The 19,323-nt window shown below is 39.8% G+C and overlaps 1 protein-coding gene across 2 annotated transcripts in view; it reads right to left on the bottom strand.

Annotated features, from left to right (window-relative positions):
* Positions 1–828: 828 nt before the first annotated feature.
* Positions 829–19,323, bottom strand: part of prkcaa (protein kinase C, alpha, a) — a 129,391-nt gene continuing 110,896 nt past the window's right edge. For both annotated transcript variants that reach the window (XM_083906522.1, XM_083906523.1), the window contains 4 exons: positions 17,372–17,452; positions 16,141–16,248; positions 12,803–12,943; positions 829–4,191 (listed from right to left, as the gene is read on the bottom strand). In XM_083906522.1, coding sequence (XP_083762648.1) covers positions 4,027–4,191; positions 12,803–12,943; positions 16,141–16,248; positions 17,372–17,452 — 495 coding nt within the window. In that variant the 3' untranslated portion in view covers positions 829–4,026. The remainder of the gene's footprint in view (positions 4,192–12,802; positions 12,944–16,140; positions 16,249–17,371; positions 17,453–19,323) is intronic.

Genomic DNA, 19,323 nt, shown 5'->3' with positions numbered 1-19,323 from the left:
CTTTTAAAAGATTCTTTTATTTACATTCATTCACGAGGACTGTGTGATGAGCTGAAACACCGAGAGGATTTAAAAGCGAGTCGATCAACAATGGTAAGGGGAGTGGAGTCCAAATGGAGAAGACTTAGGATGACATAGGAAAGGCACACATGGGGTTGAGTATCAATCCTTTTTATATACCCTCACTGACTGTGACTTGATTTTCTTCTTTCCCAAGAAGAAAGAAGTAAGATTCTGTGGAAGGGATGGATTTAAGACGACTAAGTCAGCAAACACAGAGGTTAAAGGGATAGTTCGGAATTTTGGACATAAGACGTATTTTCCAACTCAGCTGGTGTGATGGAGACGTCTGGAGACGCTAGCAAAGTATGTAGCTAGCTGACTATCTATCTATCTATCTATCTATCTATCTATCTATCTATCTATCTATCTATCTATCTATCTATCTATCTATCTATCTATCTATCTATCTATCTATCTATCTATCTATCTATCTATCCTTTTAGCTAGCAAAGTATCTATCTATCTATCTATCTATCTATCTATCTATCTATCTATCTATCTATCTATCTATCTATCTATCTATCTATCTATCTATCTATCCTGTTAGCTAGCAAAGTATGTAGCTAGCTAGCTGACTATCTATCCTTTTAGCTAGCAAAGTATGTAGCTAACTGACTATCTATCTATCTATCTATCTATCTATCTATCTATCTATCTATCTATCTATCTATCTATCTATCTATCTATCTATCTATCTATCTATCTATCTATCTATCTATCCTGTTAGCTAGCAAAGTATCTAGCTAGCTAGCTGACTATCTATCCTCTTAGCTAGCAAAGTATCTAGCTGGATAGATAGCTGAGATGAGAAAGTAGTCCCTCAAAAATTCATGCGATGTGAGGTTAGTTTTGTTTCAAATATTATTCTATCAACACAGATACGTACATCGATAGTCTGCCGTTACAACTGATTTGCCTCGGGTGCACTGTGGAGTCGGTATGAGTGTTTCTAATGCCATGCTAGCAGGTACCATTGACTTGAGCTAGCCATAGCACCAGAGTACTCGGCGACTATAAGAACTGAATGAAATTTCTTGAAAACGTCTCCAGACGTCTCCGTCACACCGGCTGAGTTGGAAAATAGGTCTTATGTCCAAAATTTCCGAACTATCCCTTTAAGCGCAGACGAGGGACGGACTGTTGCCGACTAGAGTAGAGTAATGCTCGCGGAATAATTTTTTCTCTGTGGCAATTCAATCAAATCCTCCACAGGTTGAAATGATTTTCAGATTTACAAATTCAAACAGGCAGTTTATAATAAAGTCTTGCGTACGTACGATGAGTAGAATATCAAACTGACTGGCATATTAAATTGTTTCCGACACCGCTCCGGTATACTCGTGGTGTCATGCTAGCGCTGTATACAGTGTGTTACATGGGCTAAATGAGTGTACATCAGGTGTGGCTTTAGGCAGGTCTAAGCCTGTACAGAGTCATCCACATGTCTACAGCTAGTGCAACGCTGCTATTATTGGGATCTGGCATTTTTTCCAGGTTTGGCACATGCAAAAAGGTTATATATATATATATATATATACGACAGGAGAGTTTTAGAAAAACACGGAAAGGAAAATATAGTATCTTCATCAGTTGGATATGAGTTCTCTAATGTAATAAAGCATTTTAAAACATTCCTGAATTACACAAAGCGGGAGCCGGAGGACTAAAAACAACAACAACACTGACGGAAACTGACAACAGCCAAAAATAATAATAATCATAATAATAATAATAATAATGATAATAATAAATGGCAACATTTAACGCGACAACAACAACAACACGACATTTAAAATATAACAAACTTCATTCATGAGACACTAGAGAGCGAGTGGTCCCACTGGCCAATAAGCAGTGCCTCTGAGTCCAAATAAAACTGAATGATAAGATAAAGAAGAACGAGTAATTGTTTAAACTTATATCTAAAATTTAAAAAAAAAAAAAGTTTAATCCACTTCCTTCAGTCCCTGCGATCAGTTTTTGTTGTTGTGCACTCTTCACTTTCACACACAGGCTAAGGGGGGAGGGGGGGGGGGGGGAATACCGATACATGGTGATTTAACTCCTAGACTTTGGAACCCAGTATAATCAACAGAAGATTAATCATGACCATTTACCTTTTCCCCCCCCCCAAAAAAAGGAACGAAAACAAACACGCCCGATGACTCAGAGTGGGAGCGTTGCTTTTTTTGCGCGCTTTTGTAATTCTTTGGGGTTTCATACTCTGCAGCATGCAGCATTTTAGCGTATCACGTGCATGAATGACACCTACTGACAGCATGCAGATACGGAAGAACAGTCAACAGCCAGACGTGCACTGAATTAACACACAAATCATTCAATATTATTATAGTTTGTTTTTTTTAAAGGGGGGGTGGTGGAGCTTAATCTGGCAACACAAGTAGAACAAATGTTTTACAAATTGGCTAAAAAATCTGTACCTGGTTATATTTCTAGTTTGTTTTATACATAGAAATATTGGTGGCTCTAATTCATGTAATAAAAGCACATTCAGGTGTTGGTGTAAAAACTGTCACTTTTTATACTCTTTTTTAAAATAACTGTTTAAGGATTATTTACAAATGAGTCGGACACTGACACATTAGAATATTAATCTGAACTAATTACGTCACGGAAAAAAAAGAGGAAAGTAAAGATGATGCTGAAACAGTAAAGAACACAATAAAAGTAAAGGTCATATTTTGGCTAATAACGATTATCCTAACGATGCATGAGTTTGTTCTACGGAGAAAAATAAATGTCAGTATTTGAAACTTCTGTATATGAGGGTATGATACTGTATGCAATAAAACATGGTTAATACACAATGATATCACCGATAATAACATATTAAAAGTTTATTACAATGTCTTGCTCTGTTCCTTTTAAGACATTAATGACAAAGGGAGGCTCTGTAACGGGCAGAGTGGGAGACGAGAGTTAAAACACGGGAGACTGTAAACTTTTCGGGGTAGATTTTTTTCTTTTTCTTTTCTTTTAAGGGTATATATTATTATATATATATATTGTGCCACTGCCCACGTACAAAACTAGTCACTGTTGCTTTGTGTGTCCACAAAGTCCTGGACAAGGTAAGTAAGGAACCTGCAGCTTAGAGAGGGCTAGATAGATCCTTGTGTGGATCATTACGTTCTAAATCTGGTAAAATACATTTACAGGAGCTAAGTTAATTGAAGTTTCGATGTGTGTCAGATATTTGCATTTTTACAGGCTGCACATTACTTACATACATGACTTTTCTTTGTTGTTGTTGTTGTTGATTTGCTACGCAAACTTTTTAATTTGAGACCCCCTCGAATCAATTTGCCCTCAGGCAGAATATTACACCATCACCAGGAAATTAAAGGGGAAGTAAACTGTAAACACGATACGGGAAACGTTAAAAAAACACGAGGTTCTGCTTTAACTCCTGCATCACCTGTCCTTCATATTTGGCTATATAGCATCTACACTGCATTATATCTGACTTTTTTTGCAGTCATCATACAGAAATAATGGATGTTGTCATGATTCTCCAAACAGAAACAAACTGTAAAACTGAAACCTACCAACTAGATCTTTGACGTTAATGTCTTAAATTAACCGTACGTATACTAGTTTCAACAAAGGAAGCCTGACAACCTTCTCTCTCATTTAACTTCAATATAACCGTCATGTTAAAAAAAAAAAAAAAAAAAAAAAAAGGACAACATAGTCTACAGTACATGCTCATTATTAAACTAAAGGGAAGTATTTCTTCCTGTGGCAAGAAAAACAATCTAATCTATGTAATCTGATCAAGTAAAGATATTGTGCAGAACAAATATGCATGTCCTAAATGAATAGAACCGACACATTATTGATCAAGTTGTGGTCAGATGTTAGATGTACAGTTGGCTTAAGTGGGTCGGGCAGTGAGCAGGGGCGTTCCTCGTGGGGGGAGGGCTTTATCCCCGATCCGTCTCATACGCTGTTGCCGAGCGACGGGTGAACAAACTGCGGGTTGATGAACGAGAACCCTGAAAACTCGGCCTGGTCGATGTTGGCGATGACCAGCTCGTCCGGTGGCGTGAGCTGCGGCTGAGTGCGCGTGAAGAACTTGTCGAAGTTCTCCGCGGCTTTGCCACACTGGAGGGAAGAGAAGACAACAAGAAAAAAAAAAGAAGAAGAAGAAGAAGAAGGGGAGGTTTAGTGTCACATGATAGGGAGTGAGTGCATGAATGCCAACTGATGAAAATGGGGAGCACTGGCATTGAGTTTGCACACTTGCTTGTGTTAAGGCCAGCACGTTGTGATTCTAAGACATTGGTTCTCAAAGTGCGGCTCGCGGGCCAATGGCGGCCCCGCAGGAACATTTCTGGCGGCCCCACAATTAATTACAGTTGATAGTTTTAATCCAGGAGCTTCTAAGCTTGTTAAATGTTTATTGGACATTACTGGATACAGACCAATAAGTGTAAACAAAGTATTTACCTGGTTTCTATATGGTGAATTTTAGTGTATTATTGGGTTATAAGCTGGTAATAAGCAGGTAGCTACAGCCCCCAATTACTAGCTATTTACCCAGTAAATATATGGTAACAGAAATGTGTTACTTGGTATTAACCTGTAATTAGAAGATAAGAACAATGGCCAAAATACTGGGTAATTACCCAGTAAATTATAAAAAACGATATATAAAGCGTTATTATATTAACGCTTAAAGTGTTACTCAACGCTAAAGTGTAGAACTGCAATCTGGTCATTAAAATTATTACAAATGGGATTTCTTTCTGGGTTTATTTTCTGGTTTTTTTCTTTGGCGGCCCTGAGTCCAATGTTTGGGTTCCTAAAATTGGCCCTCGGGTATCAAAACTTTGAGAACCCCTGTTCTAAGAAGACAGGACCTGCTATTGCATTCATCAGAATCAGCTGTAGACGAGGTCATTTTCATCACATAATATCACACAGGGTTTGTCCTGTCCACTCACTCGAACGAGGCCGTGCTTTGGCCTATAAACACGGCGAACATCTCACACCTGATCCACACGCACACTTTTCCCCACTGTTTTACCCAAAACCAAAGAACAACATCAGATTACGTGCTCTACATCACATTCACCTCAATCACAAAGGACAATTCTGACCACTGAATCCACACCGTCACAGCTGTGGATTGACTGTGGAATAAATGACAAAAACCTAGTGTAACCTGGCCTTCTTATTACAAATGTGACAGTGTATTTATGTGTTTGCATTCGTTTGCATTCAACTGTCAAAGACACGCGTAAGAAAAATCATGAAATCATTCGGCATCAAAGAGAACGAGGTCACGCGAGGTTTAATTATCGCGTTGCGAAGAGGGAGGCGAGCGATTCAGCGTTTAAACAGGGGACATCAAACGTGTTTCTGCAAAATCAAATTAAATCAAAGACGTCGCGTCACGCGGTGGACAAATTAGCACTTCGGAAAACGGATCAGCAAAGAAGCAAAGGTCTCGTTCGGGGGGGGGGACGTGGGCGTGCATCTCATTTAGCCTCTGCATAGATATTCCTCCCGACTGAAAATGTGTAACTACATAAAATTTAATGCACTAAATTGAAGTTTAAATTGTGACGATCATTATTATTATTTCTGTGATGGACCGGCAGCCTGTACCAGCGTGTACCCCGTCAATCGCCCTATGTCAGCTGTCAGATTGGCACGGCACCCGAGGAAGACGGACGGATGGATTATTATTTCTGTTGTTATCACCGCACATGTTGCTCGGTTTGTCTCTTTTTTTTTCTTCTCCTGTCCTTCTGTGTGTCTCAGATGCAGCCAGATCGGTTCTGTCATCAACGCTGTTGCCTCCCATCTGGGAATGACGCGATGTATCGGGCCAATTCCAAACGGCAGAATTAATAGTACAGAAGTTTTAAAATCCCTCGTAAAACCAGTGAAAGAGATAGAACATAGCAATAGGCTCATCTAGATCCTGGTCGTCAGGGAACACTGCCCTGCCGTGTTTTAGATTCCAAAAACACCTGATTCAAAGACATCGTCAGCTCTGCAGAAGCCTAATAATGAATTTTGTCAATTTTTTTCCTTAATAATTTAATGTTTCAATTTTTGTCTTTTTTTCCCCAAATTTTTTTGTCAATTTATTTTCAAAAAATTAATGTTTCAACTTTTTGCTTCATTGGAAATTTATGTTTCAACTTTTGTCGATTTTTTTCAAAACATTTGATGTTTCAACTTTTGTCAATTAAAAAAATAATAATACTGTTTTCCCCAAAATTTAATTTTTCAACTTTTGAGTTTGAAAATAAATAAATAATATATAAACTTTGGTTATTATTGAATAAAAAAACTTTTCTCTTCTTTGTTTTAAATTAGTGTTTCAACTTTTGTCAATTTTTCCCCCCCAATTTTTTTTTAAAACTTTTGACTTAAAAAAAATAAATAATAATATTTAGAAAAATTTTAAAGAATGTTTCAACTTTTGTCCTTTAAAAAAAAATAATTAATGTTTCAACTTTTGTCATTTTTTTCCGAAAAAAATTCAATATTTAAATGTTTGTCCATTTTATTTAAAAAAAAAAAAAAAAAAAATTATGTTTCAACCTTTGTCTTTTTTTTCTTAAAATTAATGTTTTCAACTTTTGTCAACTTTTAAGCATTCATGCTGTGATAATAACTGAGTGGGAAACCAAATTCCACTGACCTTAAATGCAGGGCTTAGACAGAAAGAATGACGACAACCGTAACACTTTTGGAAATTGTTGTCACAGCAATAAACGTACGTGCGTTAGACTCAGGATTGTTGTGACTGCAAACGCAACATTTCACCAAATGTTACATCAGAGATGTGAGTCATTCTGAAAAGAATACATTGCTTAAAGGCTTCTTCAGGAAGAGAGGAAAATATTGGAGTTTCTGGTTTTGACAGTGAGCAATTTATTACACTTACACTTAAATAAATAGTGTGTTTTCTTGTCAAGTTGTATTATCATGACAAGTAATGCACTTCAATCATTATGTGTTCTCTTCTTTATTTACTTGACGGTATTTGTTTGCATGTACGCCAGTGTCAATGTGTGTGCGCTTCTGTTTCAGTCTCAGTTTGTCAAAACTGGTGAGGAGCATTACATGTTGTTTCTTAAGTTTTGTTTGTTTTTGTAAAATCTTCTTTTGTTGCAACTGACAGGTGTCAATCGCTCCAAACCACTATAAGGCCTGTCACAGTGGATAGAAGGCAGGATACACACTTCAAGGCAGAGTGTCTGGTAGTGTGTGTGTGAGTGTGTGTGTGTGTGTGTGCTGTCCCCGACTGCACTCTCCAACAAAGCAGATACCTGAAGGGTAATTGCCAGCATCCAACTGCTATGTCTCTCTCTGTCTACTTGTCTTCTTCCATCTATCACTAAAAGATCTGTTGCTCGAGTGAACTATTTTTTTTTTTTTGTTTGTTTTTGTTGCTTGACAATTGTCAGCACGACACTGTTAAAGTTATAATAAATTATGCAACATTCATGCATTAAAAAAAATGTTTAAAATGGTGAGACTAATGTTCTGTAGATATATTTTTTGGACTAGTGTACTTGTATTAGTCAAAATTTGTATTATTTTATAATGATATTTTTTTAGTTTTCTGTCATGTGCAGCTATGTTTTACATGCCTTTGACTAAATTGACTAAATAAATAATTAATTAAATGCGCTAAATCCTGTTATGTGCTCAATAATAACATACAAGGACTTGTCAATGTAACGCTGTGCATCAGCTGGTTCTGTAAATATTCCACAATAAAATAAAATAAAATAAAAATGACTGGACACAGGGCACAGAAACACTAAAGTGCTTTTTGATACGCCTCGGCATTCCTCTTACACGCTTAGAAATAAGGGTTCCAAAACGGTCCTTCTACAAGGCCTGAGGTTCTACCTGGAACCATTTGCTTCTGAAAAACCCTTACCCGAAGAAAGGGTTTTTCCAGGGTTCTTGGTAACACTAACGGTTCTAATAAGAATCGTTTTAAAACCCATTTCCTGAATAAAGGGTTTTAAAAGGGTTCTTGGTGGAACCCTCCAAAAGGGTTCCAGGTGGAACCTTTATAAAAAGTTTCTACCTGGAGCCAAAAAGGATTCTCCTGTGAGGACAAGCCAAAGAACCTTATATGGTCCTATATCAGTGGGCCGGTCAACCCCTGTACTACTATTTTGTGTTGCATGTACAGTTAAAGGATACAAATAGATAGAAGATGATAGAAAGTCAGCATCGTCCTGAACAAGGATCCGTTGAAAATATTTGCAAACCTCTTAAGTAATAATTTTAATGAATTTTTGAAATTCAGGAAATGATCCATTTGCCCTGATGCACTTTGACAGTGAGCTGACTTTATTAAAAAAAACAATAAAAACCAACCTAAAAGTATCTTGGAATTACTTGAAATTTTCTATAATAATAGTCAGCATTGCCCTGAACAAGGATCAGTTGAAAATATTTGGAAACCTCTTAAGGAATAATTTTAATGAATTATTTAAATTCGGGAAATTATCCATTTGCAACATTCATGTACAATACAATTGCGTTACAGTTACTGTACCACCAACATTCGGGGAGAACAGTCACAATTGGCTCTTACAAAATTAGAGCTAACAATATAAACAACATTAAGGTGCAACGGCCGATCAAGGCTATTTATGCAGAAATATAAGTAACAGTACCAATAATATTCAGGTACAATTGCTGCAGTTGGCTCATAGTGCAAAATATTCTGGTACATACATAGGCTGCCTACAATTACAGATTGAAAGAGAGCGGCAGAAATGATATACTATAGTATACTATATTATATCAGGCCTCTGCTTACAAGTCATATTCCTACCAGTGTGTAAGCAGAGCATTTGTAAGACAATGCCTTGGCTGCTCAACTATCTGTGTGGAGCTGCAATGAACAGCAACGATGCCAGACTTGAGTTTTGTGGGAGTGGGTGGTTGAGTTCACTTACTCATGGAACTTTGTGTTCTTTGAGAGAGTATTACACTGCAAATAAAGAACACTGAACAGTCAAGAACGCTGTACCCACGAAATAAATAAACGCTCAACGCGAACAAAAAGATACAATTAGGCAATGAACTATGATCTTCATTGCCCTGCGGGTGATTTTAGGGCGATAAACTTGCCCTTTGGAAAAAGAAGTGAGCACGTTTTATCTCTCCAGATTCTCATTGTGTGATTCAGCCAACCCTTTTGGGCTGAGACCAAAGCCATTATGCTGCTGATGCATCCTGCCACGCACAGTGACATAGTGTCTTACATGGGTTTTTTGACCTACTTTCTGTTGTCTTTAATCTCTCTCTGCACACATATGGACGCGCATGCCTCTGTTCTCAAGCATATTAAAAGAACGCTCAGTGGCTCAGGATGATAAATGAGTGCAAAAATTATGTCACTCTCGCACTCTTTACGCAAACACAAATCACACAACACAAACACAAAAGCAGAAAACACGAAAACATTAACTCACAACGCAAACACGTGAGGTTAAAAACACGGACTGTGCAATGAGCGACGACACTGGTCGATCGCGGGAAACAGTGTTTTTCGTTGTTGTTTTTTGAGTTGCGTTTCCGTTTTGACATGCATTTCCGTTGTGTTGTCTTGCTTTTTTGTTTGCGTTTTATGATTTGCGTTTCCGTTGTGAGATAATGTTGTTGTGTTAAATGCTTTTGTGTTTGTGTTTTCTGCTTGGGGCGGGATTCGAACTGTAGTGTGCACTTCGACATGGAACGGCAGCTCTACCAAGTGAGCTAAAGTGAGTTAATGTGTTTGTGTTTTCTGCTTTTGTGTTTGCGTTGTGTGATTTGTGTTTGCGTTGTGAGTTAATGTTTTTGGGTTTTCTGCATTTGTGTTGTGAGTTAATGTTTTTGTGTTTTCTGCATTTGTGTTGTGAGTTAATGTTTTCGTGTTTTCTGCTTTTGTGTTTGCGTTGTGTGATTTGTGTTTGCGTTGTGAGTTAATGTTTTTGTGTTTGCTGCATTTGTGTTGTGAGTTAATGTTTTCGTGTTTTCTGCTTTTGTGTTTGCGTTGTGAGTCAATGTTTTCGTGTTTTCTGCTTTTGCGTTTGCGTTGTGAGTTAATGTTTTCGTGTTTTCTGCTTTTGTGTTGTGTGATTTGTGTTTCCGTTTTGCGTTAATGTTTTTGTGTTTTTGATTTGTGTTTGTATTTTGCACCTCAGGGCCACGGTACATTTGTCTGTCCGTGATGGAGAAAGCTCAAGATATAAAATCAGGACCTTACATTACCAGTGTTAGTGTTTTGGCTATTTTTCAAAGAACTGCACTTTTACAAATTACATAATCAGCTAGGTTGGGATTTATTTCATTAACCCCTATTTTTCTGACTCGCCATCTGTTAAGAAAGGAACTATAACTTTAATGGCAAATTGGATGGAAAAAAAATTGTTGAATGTTGAAATACATACCAGATAAATAGTCCTACTTCTTCCTCTTGAGTCAAGCAAGTCAAGCAGACTTGCTCAGTCAAGCCGCAACAGACTGCGTGTCTTAATTTCTTACAGCTACTCTGAGTCACAACACATGCCATCATTTCATCTTCGAGTGTGCATGTGAATATGTGCATGTGTCAGTGTTTCATCAGCCGTGCACATCTCTTCCACGGACACTTTTACAGGTCTTGTGTTCGGTGACTAAGTCCTCCTACTCTCACTTGCCCTGCTTCCATGCCTGCTTTATTCACTACCAATAAGCAGCCTCCTTCTATATGACCTACTTTTCCATCGACCATCCACAAGTGGGTGTGAAAAGTGTGGGAATCGAGCGTGTTGCACTACCAAGAAATGAGCCCCGGTTTCTTACCAACACTGCGTTCTGCACGTGGCATTTAATCACGTTCTTGTTGTGTTGCCTGTAGTAGACAGCTGCATGGAGACCGAATTTAACAGTATCACACTAAGTGAACCTGCTCTGGCACTCATTGGGCCACACAGACCGTTTCCTCCATGCTGTCTGAAGCTCCAGTCCAATAAATACAGATGGTTTCGAGTCTCTCAGCTGGGTGCAGACACCGCATCGATTGCAATTCCACATCTGCCACAGGCGAATTAAGTGAGATAGAGCAGGGATGAATGCACAGGGAGAAGGGAAGAGGGTGGATAAGGGAGACCGGGTTAGACCTGGTGAGGTAGTGAGCGAGAGGTGTATGATGATAGCTATTTAGTGGTAATGGGTTCAGAAAGAGCACTATATTACATGGTACAGTGAGATGAACATGACTGATCATTGAAGTCAATCCGAGTCTACAACCAGACACCTGAACCCGAAAAAAACACACACAACCCTTTCCTTTTTCCTTTCCTGTGAATATGGACAGCAGACACACACATGAGGTGTGCATGCAGCTTTACTCAGTCTCTGTTAACCTTTTTCCTTTCTTCAGCCTTCCCACACACGCACGTAGTCACACACGTATTCACAGAGCATAGAGCACTTCTAGGATACCCAGCACACACACACACACACACACACACACACACACACAGCAGGAGACTACATGGCCACAGACACCAGGATTCACCTTATTAAAGGAACAGGAGAAAACAGGAAAGGACTAGAGTATAAAACACTGAATGACCTACTTTTGGTGTATACATTTATACATAATTATGTTACGATACACAAACAGGGGGGGTCGTGTGTGTGCACTCTAGATGATGTAAACTCAAGGGTACTAGCGCACGTGACTTACATTCATAATTAAAGAATGTTTTACGTTAATTATACATTAAGTTGAATGGCTTTGGGATTACTTATGGCCCATATAACGCAGGCTGTGTGTAACCTACGCTCACAGCTGCGTTTTGTCTACATATTGAGAAAATCCCGACGCGACGGCGCCAACGTCGCAGCAGCTTCCACCCTGCGTGTGTTACAGACAAACAATCCAATCGAGCCACTCCTAAATGGGGAGGATATCAGTTGATTTGTTATCTAGACTCGTCACATATATACATACAACTGCAAAAAATGCCCATACCTTCACATACACAACACATTCAATGACTACACACCAATTGCAATCCATCCAAGTAGATATGAAAACAGTGTTGTGATAAATCCATCTGCTCTTATTTCATTAAATGTGTGTATTTGTGTCTGCATGCTCATGTGACACAAATCAGTCAATACCACAGTTGGTAAAGTGTGGAAGATTTCCATATACAAATGAGTTCACTGTCCTTTTGAAAACAAGTCTCTACTTCTAGATTGTATTTAAGATTGCGTTGTGTTTAAAGGAAACAACTCGAAATTACAAGGGCAATACTTCTGTGCATGAAAGTGGGTCAAATGGGCTGAGTGCAGCAAGAAGGGCTGAAGGTTAGGTACATTTGTGGCAGAAGATGTTGCCAATAGTTGGGCGTTTTCATCTAAATGCAGTCCAAAATGCATGACATTAAATCACAGAGGGGTTTAGTACAAAGAGCTAAACCCTTGGTGATGCCAATTGTCCTTTGTTTTTACTTATACAAAGACAAGATAAGACGACACGTCGCAAAAATATTGATCAAGCATAGCTGCGAAAAAACATCTTTGTATTTCATCACAGTAATAGTGTCGGAAGTGCAGTCTTAATTTAATGAAGGCTAAACTTAAGACAGGCGACCAATTATCTTCACCGTGGTTACAATAACTGTCACTCGTAATTAGACCATGTAGTGGCAATTACACCCTGAGCATGATGTTTCACGGGACTTACCACTTTGGGCTTGAAGGGCGGCTGAATCTCTCTGTTCTGGAGACGCTCCCAGTCAATGCGTCTGAAGAAGGCATGTTCTCGGACGTCCCTCTCTCCTTCATTGCCACAGCCCAGACGCTTGGACGGGTGCTTGGTCATCAGCTGCTCAGAGTAAGAAAAACAATAAAAACTGGTTACATCAAAGAGTCCACGGACGGTATCACCGGTCTGAGTCACAGTGGTTTCAGTGATTCCACCAATACTAAAAAAACTAGGCACTCTTTTAGCCAAGCGGACTTGAAACTTGAACTTGAAAAACTCTAATGTTAAGTTATGAAACTTCATAATGTGAAACTCCAGTGAAAGACCAGTCTCTTTGATGAAAGCTCTTTCACACACAGGTCACAGGATGGGTCACGGCTGAGCGCATCCAGCTGGCAGAATACTTGACGCAGTTGTTGACAAGGATGAGAAACTCATTTGCAGCTCTGTGTCTGTTCACAGGACCGTTTCTGACAGTGAGAAATCATCCTGCTGCAAATACACAGGCTGTCACCATTTAAGTGACACACCTCACACCATGAAATGCCCTAAAAGTTAAAAAAAAAAAAAGTGTTGGACTTGCCACCATGCCAATCAAACACTTGCGAGTGCGTGGTTGAATTACTTTCACGTCAGAGTGATGGATCGTGATCACTCTGTCTGCAGACACTTAGCACTAGAATATCAGTGACTCCACAGTGTCGTGAAGTGACAAGGAAAAGTTTTAGGTGTGCACGGTGTTGTTTCTGCTGAGAAAAGCAAAATTGTCAGACCTGATGGGACGAGAGGAGAGGAGGGGAGAGGAGGGAGGAAAGACCAACAGTCAGAAAGAGGCACGTGGCGTCTCAGAGTCTGCTCAAGGACAAATGCTGTGTGAATCTGTACATCATACAGTTACGAAACACACATTATAATCCACTGCAAAGATAACATAGTTTAATATCTGCCTTTTCTGTGGACAAAATAAATAATTACAACCCCACGAGGACTTGTACAGTATGTAGTAATTAACAGCACAGGAGACGAGGCATTTTACTTTCACCCTTTTATGCTTTTGCCTCGGCGCATTCATGTAGTTGAATAATTCATGGATAAACCAAAGGCATCAACATTTACACTCAGAACTCTGCCTCTATTTTATTTCCCTCCTGTAAATATAATTTAAACGGATGACCCTTGAGTGACATTTGTGCATCTACACCTGAGACCTATTAAATAGTAGTTATTTAAAGGTCCCATATTATGCAAAATCAACTTTTTAATCATTTTAATACATATATTTGGGACTCTGGGGGCCCTACTATACCAAAGTGTAAAAAAGATGACTTGTTCATATTTGAGTGGTCTAACCACAGGAGATAAAACATGCTATGTTGACTTCCGCACTCACTGGGACGTCACAATGCGCTAAATTCCTGGAACTGTTGTCTCGCGGAGCTCCGCTTTGTCCGTAAAACACGCGAGAGTGCTGACGAGGGCAACGGTATCCAAAAACTGGAAATCTGCGAAAAGTTCTATTCTTGGCTCCACAGTGCAGCACAGAGTTCTACACAAACTTCCAGCCTCAGAGGATTTATCTGTCCAGTGGATACATGTTATATATGACAGCAATGTGCCTGCTAGAGCCTGCAAATTATCACTTTTCCAAATGCTAACTGCTGTTAGCTCCCAGTAGCCTCTGTGGCTGATGTCATTTCCTGTCCCTTAAGTTTCGTTTTACTTTTATTTAAGGTGGACCTAAAGAGATACTACTAAACAGGGCTCACTCAGATTGTATTTGAACATTTATGGAGTGCATGTTCTCTTTATTTCTGTGTGGGGTTTTCACCAGGTACTCTGCAATGAGAGACTCTAAATTAACTGTAAAGCTAGGTTTATGGTCGCCAAAGTGTGCCGGGCGCGGGACAAAAAAGACGTGGTTTTTGCCGTAGGACGTGGAAAAAAAAACGAGCCCATGGAAAGAGCGGTGACCCAGGGGGAAAAGCCCTCCCGGTGATTCTGGTGCAGCTGGGATGGCTGTCCCAATACGTGGGACAAACACCGAGAGACGGACAGCAATTTTCAGACCAATGTAAGCGATATCCTAAAATTCAATGGCGGAAAGTTTTTGTTTACTTCTGTTGCTAGGCAGCACACTTTGACTTCCTGCTTATTCACTGAATATTTTGGTCGTACGCCCCCCTGCCGTTGAGGCGAATACTGCAACGGACAATACATCATCATAAGACATAAACGCCTCTGTGCATGCTTGGAGGTCGCGTGCCAAGCATGCACAAGGCTTAATTGGGTAAATTAGAGTGAACTGTTGTTGACCTGGCCCTCTTCACCTATTGGCTGTAGCACCCCACCCCCCGCCCCCTGTGACCCTCAAAGTGTAAGTGGTATACATAATGGATGGATGGACATCACCTGCCCATTTTACTCTTTTACTGGACTCCTCGTTCTAGCTCCCTCTAACAACTATTCCCTCGTTTTCTTCTTCTTTCCCTCTCCTCTTCAATTCTTCTTTTGTAGGTCAGGCTACTGACAAGCACTGTGTATCCATTAAGTGAAAAGAGCTGGAGTAATTCCAAAACAAGAGTGGAGACAAACACAGGCACATGGCCTGTACATGGCTAAGATGAATAAAGCAGAGCGAGAGAAGACGATGACAAAGAGAAACAAGCTGAGAAAAACGACAGGGAGACAAAGCACATGATTTCACAGCTCATTGACCTTGAAAAGCCTCTGGACAGAAATACAACAGTTGCTTTTTATGAAATCCATGTTGGACACATACAAACACATGTGCCTTTTCTTCCAGCACAAACCTAGTTTACAATACCTATAATACATATACAGTATATAGAGCTAAAACGATTAATCGATGAATCGATTATTAATCGATTACTAAATTAATCGCCAACTATTTTGATAATCGATTAATTGGTTTGAAGCTTTTTTCATGATTAAAACAAGATTTCTGATCGTTTCAGCTTCTTAAATATTGAATATTGAATATTTTCTTAGTCTTTGCTCCACATAAAAGAAATCATTAAAACTGAATCATTTTGGTTTGTGGACAAAACAAGACGTTCAAGAACATCGTCATTTCCAGGTTTGACAAACACCGATCAATGTTTTTTTTTTAACATTTTCTGCCATTTTATGGACCAACCGATTCATCGATTAATCGAGAAAATAATCGACAGATTAATCGACAACAAAAATAATCGTTAGTTGCAGCTCTAATATATATATATATATATATGTTAAATATATGACTGATGGATAACTGCAAACGATTTCAACATGGATGGAGAAGAAAATTCACTCACTCCTTTGCAGATGGAAACCGCTTCTTTTGACAGGGATTTGGGGTACGACACGTTGTGCTCCATTATGGACTGGAACAACTCATCTTCATCCTCGCCATCAAACGGAGGCTGAAGGAGAAAGGATACGAAATCAAGAGCAATAATTGAATGCACCAAAACAACGAGCAACAGTGGAGAATTAGTGAGATCTAAAGCCTCACGGGGCAAATGGAATAGATGACCTCGCTTCTCTCCCCTTCTCACGGGACATTATCATCAGTTATCATCAGTTACCATAATGTAGGTGTTTTGGCAGTCGAAAAATGAATTGTTCATCATTTCTACTTAGCTGGTCCCTTCAGATAGAAATAGCAAGTCTGCATCATGCCCCCTATATTTTAGATAGAAGGACAGACAAAGAAAACATCTACAAAGAGTAGGTCAAGGCATCACCCATGACTTAGATGTAGTTTGTCATATTTAACTGGAATTGAAAAGTGTAATCTAATATAATCATTATATTCTGAAGAATCAAGCTTTAGCATGATGTACTTTCTATGTGTATTTACATTTGTTTAAACTGGTATTCAAAATGAATTAAATAACATGGGAAAACCTTGTAATTAAACAGTATGTGAAATGTAAAGAACAATAAAATACTGTAAATAGCTTTTAAAAAACGAAATAAACTTAGTAAAAAATAAAAAAATACAATACACTGTAAAGAACCCCCATTATAAAACAATATAAATATATAGAACAATAAAATACTGTAAATAACTGAAAAAACATATATAATCTGAGTAAAAAAGAGAGGTGGGGCCCCTTTAGGGAGGTTTCCTACTGAGATGTCATTGCAAATCGCCCATTGTTGTTTAAGGGCGACGGAGAGGCGGCTGCTCACTGCGCATTTCAGTAAAAACAGCCCTCAGACTCCAAATGTCGAGGGCCCCCTATCGGCTCGGGGCCCTAAGCAGTTGCCTGCCTTGCCTGTTCACAAGCTGCGCCTCTGTTCATATCCTCCTATCAGAGAGTGAATATGTGTCAGAACAGACCTTGTCTGTGTTTTTATGAACCATGATCCGCGGACTTGTTTTGACAAAAGATTCAGAGTTAAGGGCGAGAGTCAAAAGTACAGTAAGTTACGTTTAGGCCTTTATTTGTGATGCATGTGAATGCATTATATTGTTAGTGTCCTCAATGAGAACAGTGAAAGGAAACATGTCTCTGTGTATGCGTGTGCACCACTCACCTGTCCTGCAAGCATTTCGTAGAGCAGCACTCCATATGCCCACCAGTCTACAGAGAGGCCGTATGGCTGATATGCAATAATCTGTGTAACAAAAGAGAAAAAGAGAATGTTAAAAAATGTAAATAATTATGTTTCTGAAAGTCCACACGGTTGGCACAGTGGTTAGCCCCCTGGTTGGAATAAAGGGCCTTTCAGCGTTTCTGGTTCATCCAGCTTCCTCCCACAATCCAAAAACATGCAGATTGGTCACTCTAAATTGACCGTAGTGAGAGTGTGAGTGAAGGGTTGTTTAACTCTATATGTGGCCCTGCGATGGATTGGCGAACTGTCCAGGTTGTACCCCGCCTATCGCCCTATGTTGGCAGAGATAGGCAGAGCACCCCCCCCTCCTGTTGCACATATATGTTAGTTATGGAGGTCTACTTAGATGAGTGTGAAATCTGTCTTTTCTGACGCTGTGCTGAGTCCCGATATTTCAGACATAAATCTCACCCCCAGAAGGCAGAGTGTGTTGTGATTGGCCAGCCAGCTTAGAGCCTTCCCAACTGTGTTGTGATTGGCCAGTACCCGGAAGTGACATATTCAGCACACCCGCTCTCACAAGCACAGCTCCCCCCTCTGGAACAGTGGATGCACTGCTACTCAATATCAAAACATTGTTTTAACAGTGTTTAAAAATAGCTTCTTCACGACTCAACGCGGCAGTCTCTTTTATGACTTTGACCCGGAGTCAGACCCAGAGTCAGAAGACACTGTCGCTCATGAAACACCTCCAAAACGGACGTTATTCTTCTTCTGCAGTTCAATGTACGCAACCGGATGTGCCCGGAGCAGGAGGATCTGCTGTTCTGGAGAACTGCTGTTTTTGTAACCGGACCGGGTTTTTTCAGAGATCTGGCTGAGCCCGAGATTACAATAAAACATAGTGTTTCGAAACTTCAGGGCTTCGTAAACAAGGTAATGACGCAGATACACACAAAAAAACAGCGTTAATTGGAACTTCGGGTCTAGGTCCGCTTTCAAACAAACACAATCACTGAATTTGTTGTGGTAGAATAAAAAAATTCAGACATTGGCCAAAAGTAGTGCCATCAGCCACACATCCATTGTCCAAGAGCAGTTGATGCAGTCATAGCCCATACCCATACAGTGAACATGGAACATGTACATACAATAACAACACACACACAACTTTAGGAATGTGACAGCAGTTCAGTCAAAAAGTGCATTGACCTATCCTGAGAAACATCTGACCTCTGCTGCACAAATCCGGCAAAAGGGACACTCTTTCAGCTTAGTAACACACACACAAACACACTCTGCTATCCCCAGGGTTGAAGGGAAGCAGCTGAATACACAGTCCATCCACGTGTTTACCCTTGTACCCACAGGCAAGCATGTGCACCAACCTGTACGTCTATTAGTGCGTCTCTAAATGTCACAGTGACCTTGAGAGTTATAGAAGCAGAAAGCTTTATATAGCATACATTTAACGTCTTGCAGTTGGACTTGACAGTGCCGGACTGGTTAATGGACAGTGCCAGATGAAGTATGAAATTTTGGGTTGCAACTACAACGCATGTATGACACGCTGTCAGTGTGGAATTTCTTTTCAGCTCTTATCAGAATGCGTCTAACCTTGGCCCTGGCAGACATGTTTCATAAACTTCAAAGGGTCATCTCCATACAACAACATACAGACCTTACATAACCTTTCACACGATCACCTAACGCTTCAAAATCGCCATCGCAGACCCCCTCAGGGGTCACACTTCGACGGACCACAAGGATGAGGGTTGTTTTACTCTTCCTGCTCGGCTGCGGCCTGTCTGAGGCTAACACCCTTGGCCACAGGTTCAGCGGTATCACATATGGTCGGGATGAGGCGGACAGCTTTACTCTGCTCAGGGAGGTGATGGCTTTTCTGGATGATCAGAGAAACGAGCTGCAAC

This window comes from Microchirus variegatus, assembly GCF_963457635.1.
Source record: "Microchirus variegatus genome assembly, chromosome: 19".
Classification (NCBI taxonomy): Eukaryota; Metazoa; Chordata; class Actinopteri; order Pleuronectiformes; family Soleidae; genus Microchirus; species Microchirus variegatus.
The sequence above is the reverse complement of the archived record's forward strand: the minus strand, read 5'-3'. Positions and strand labels throughout refer to the sequence as shown.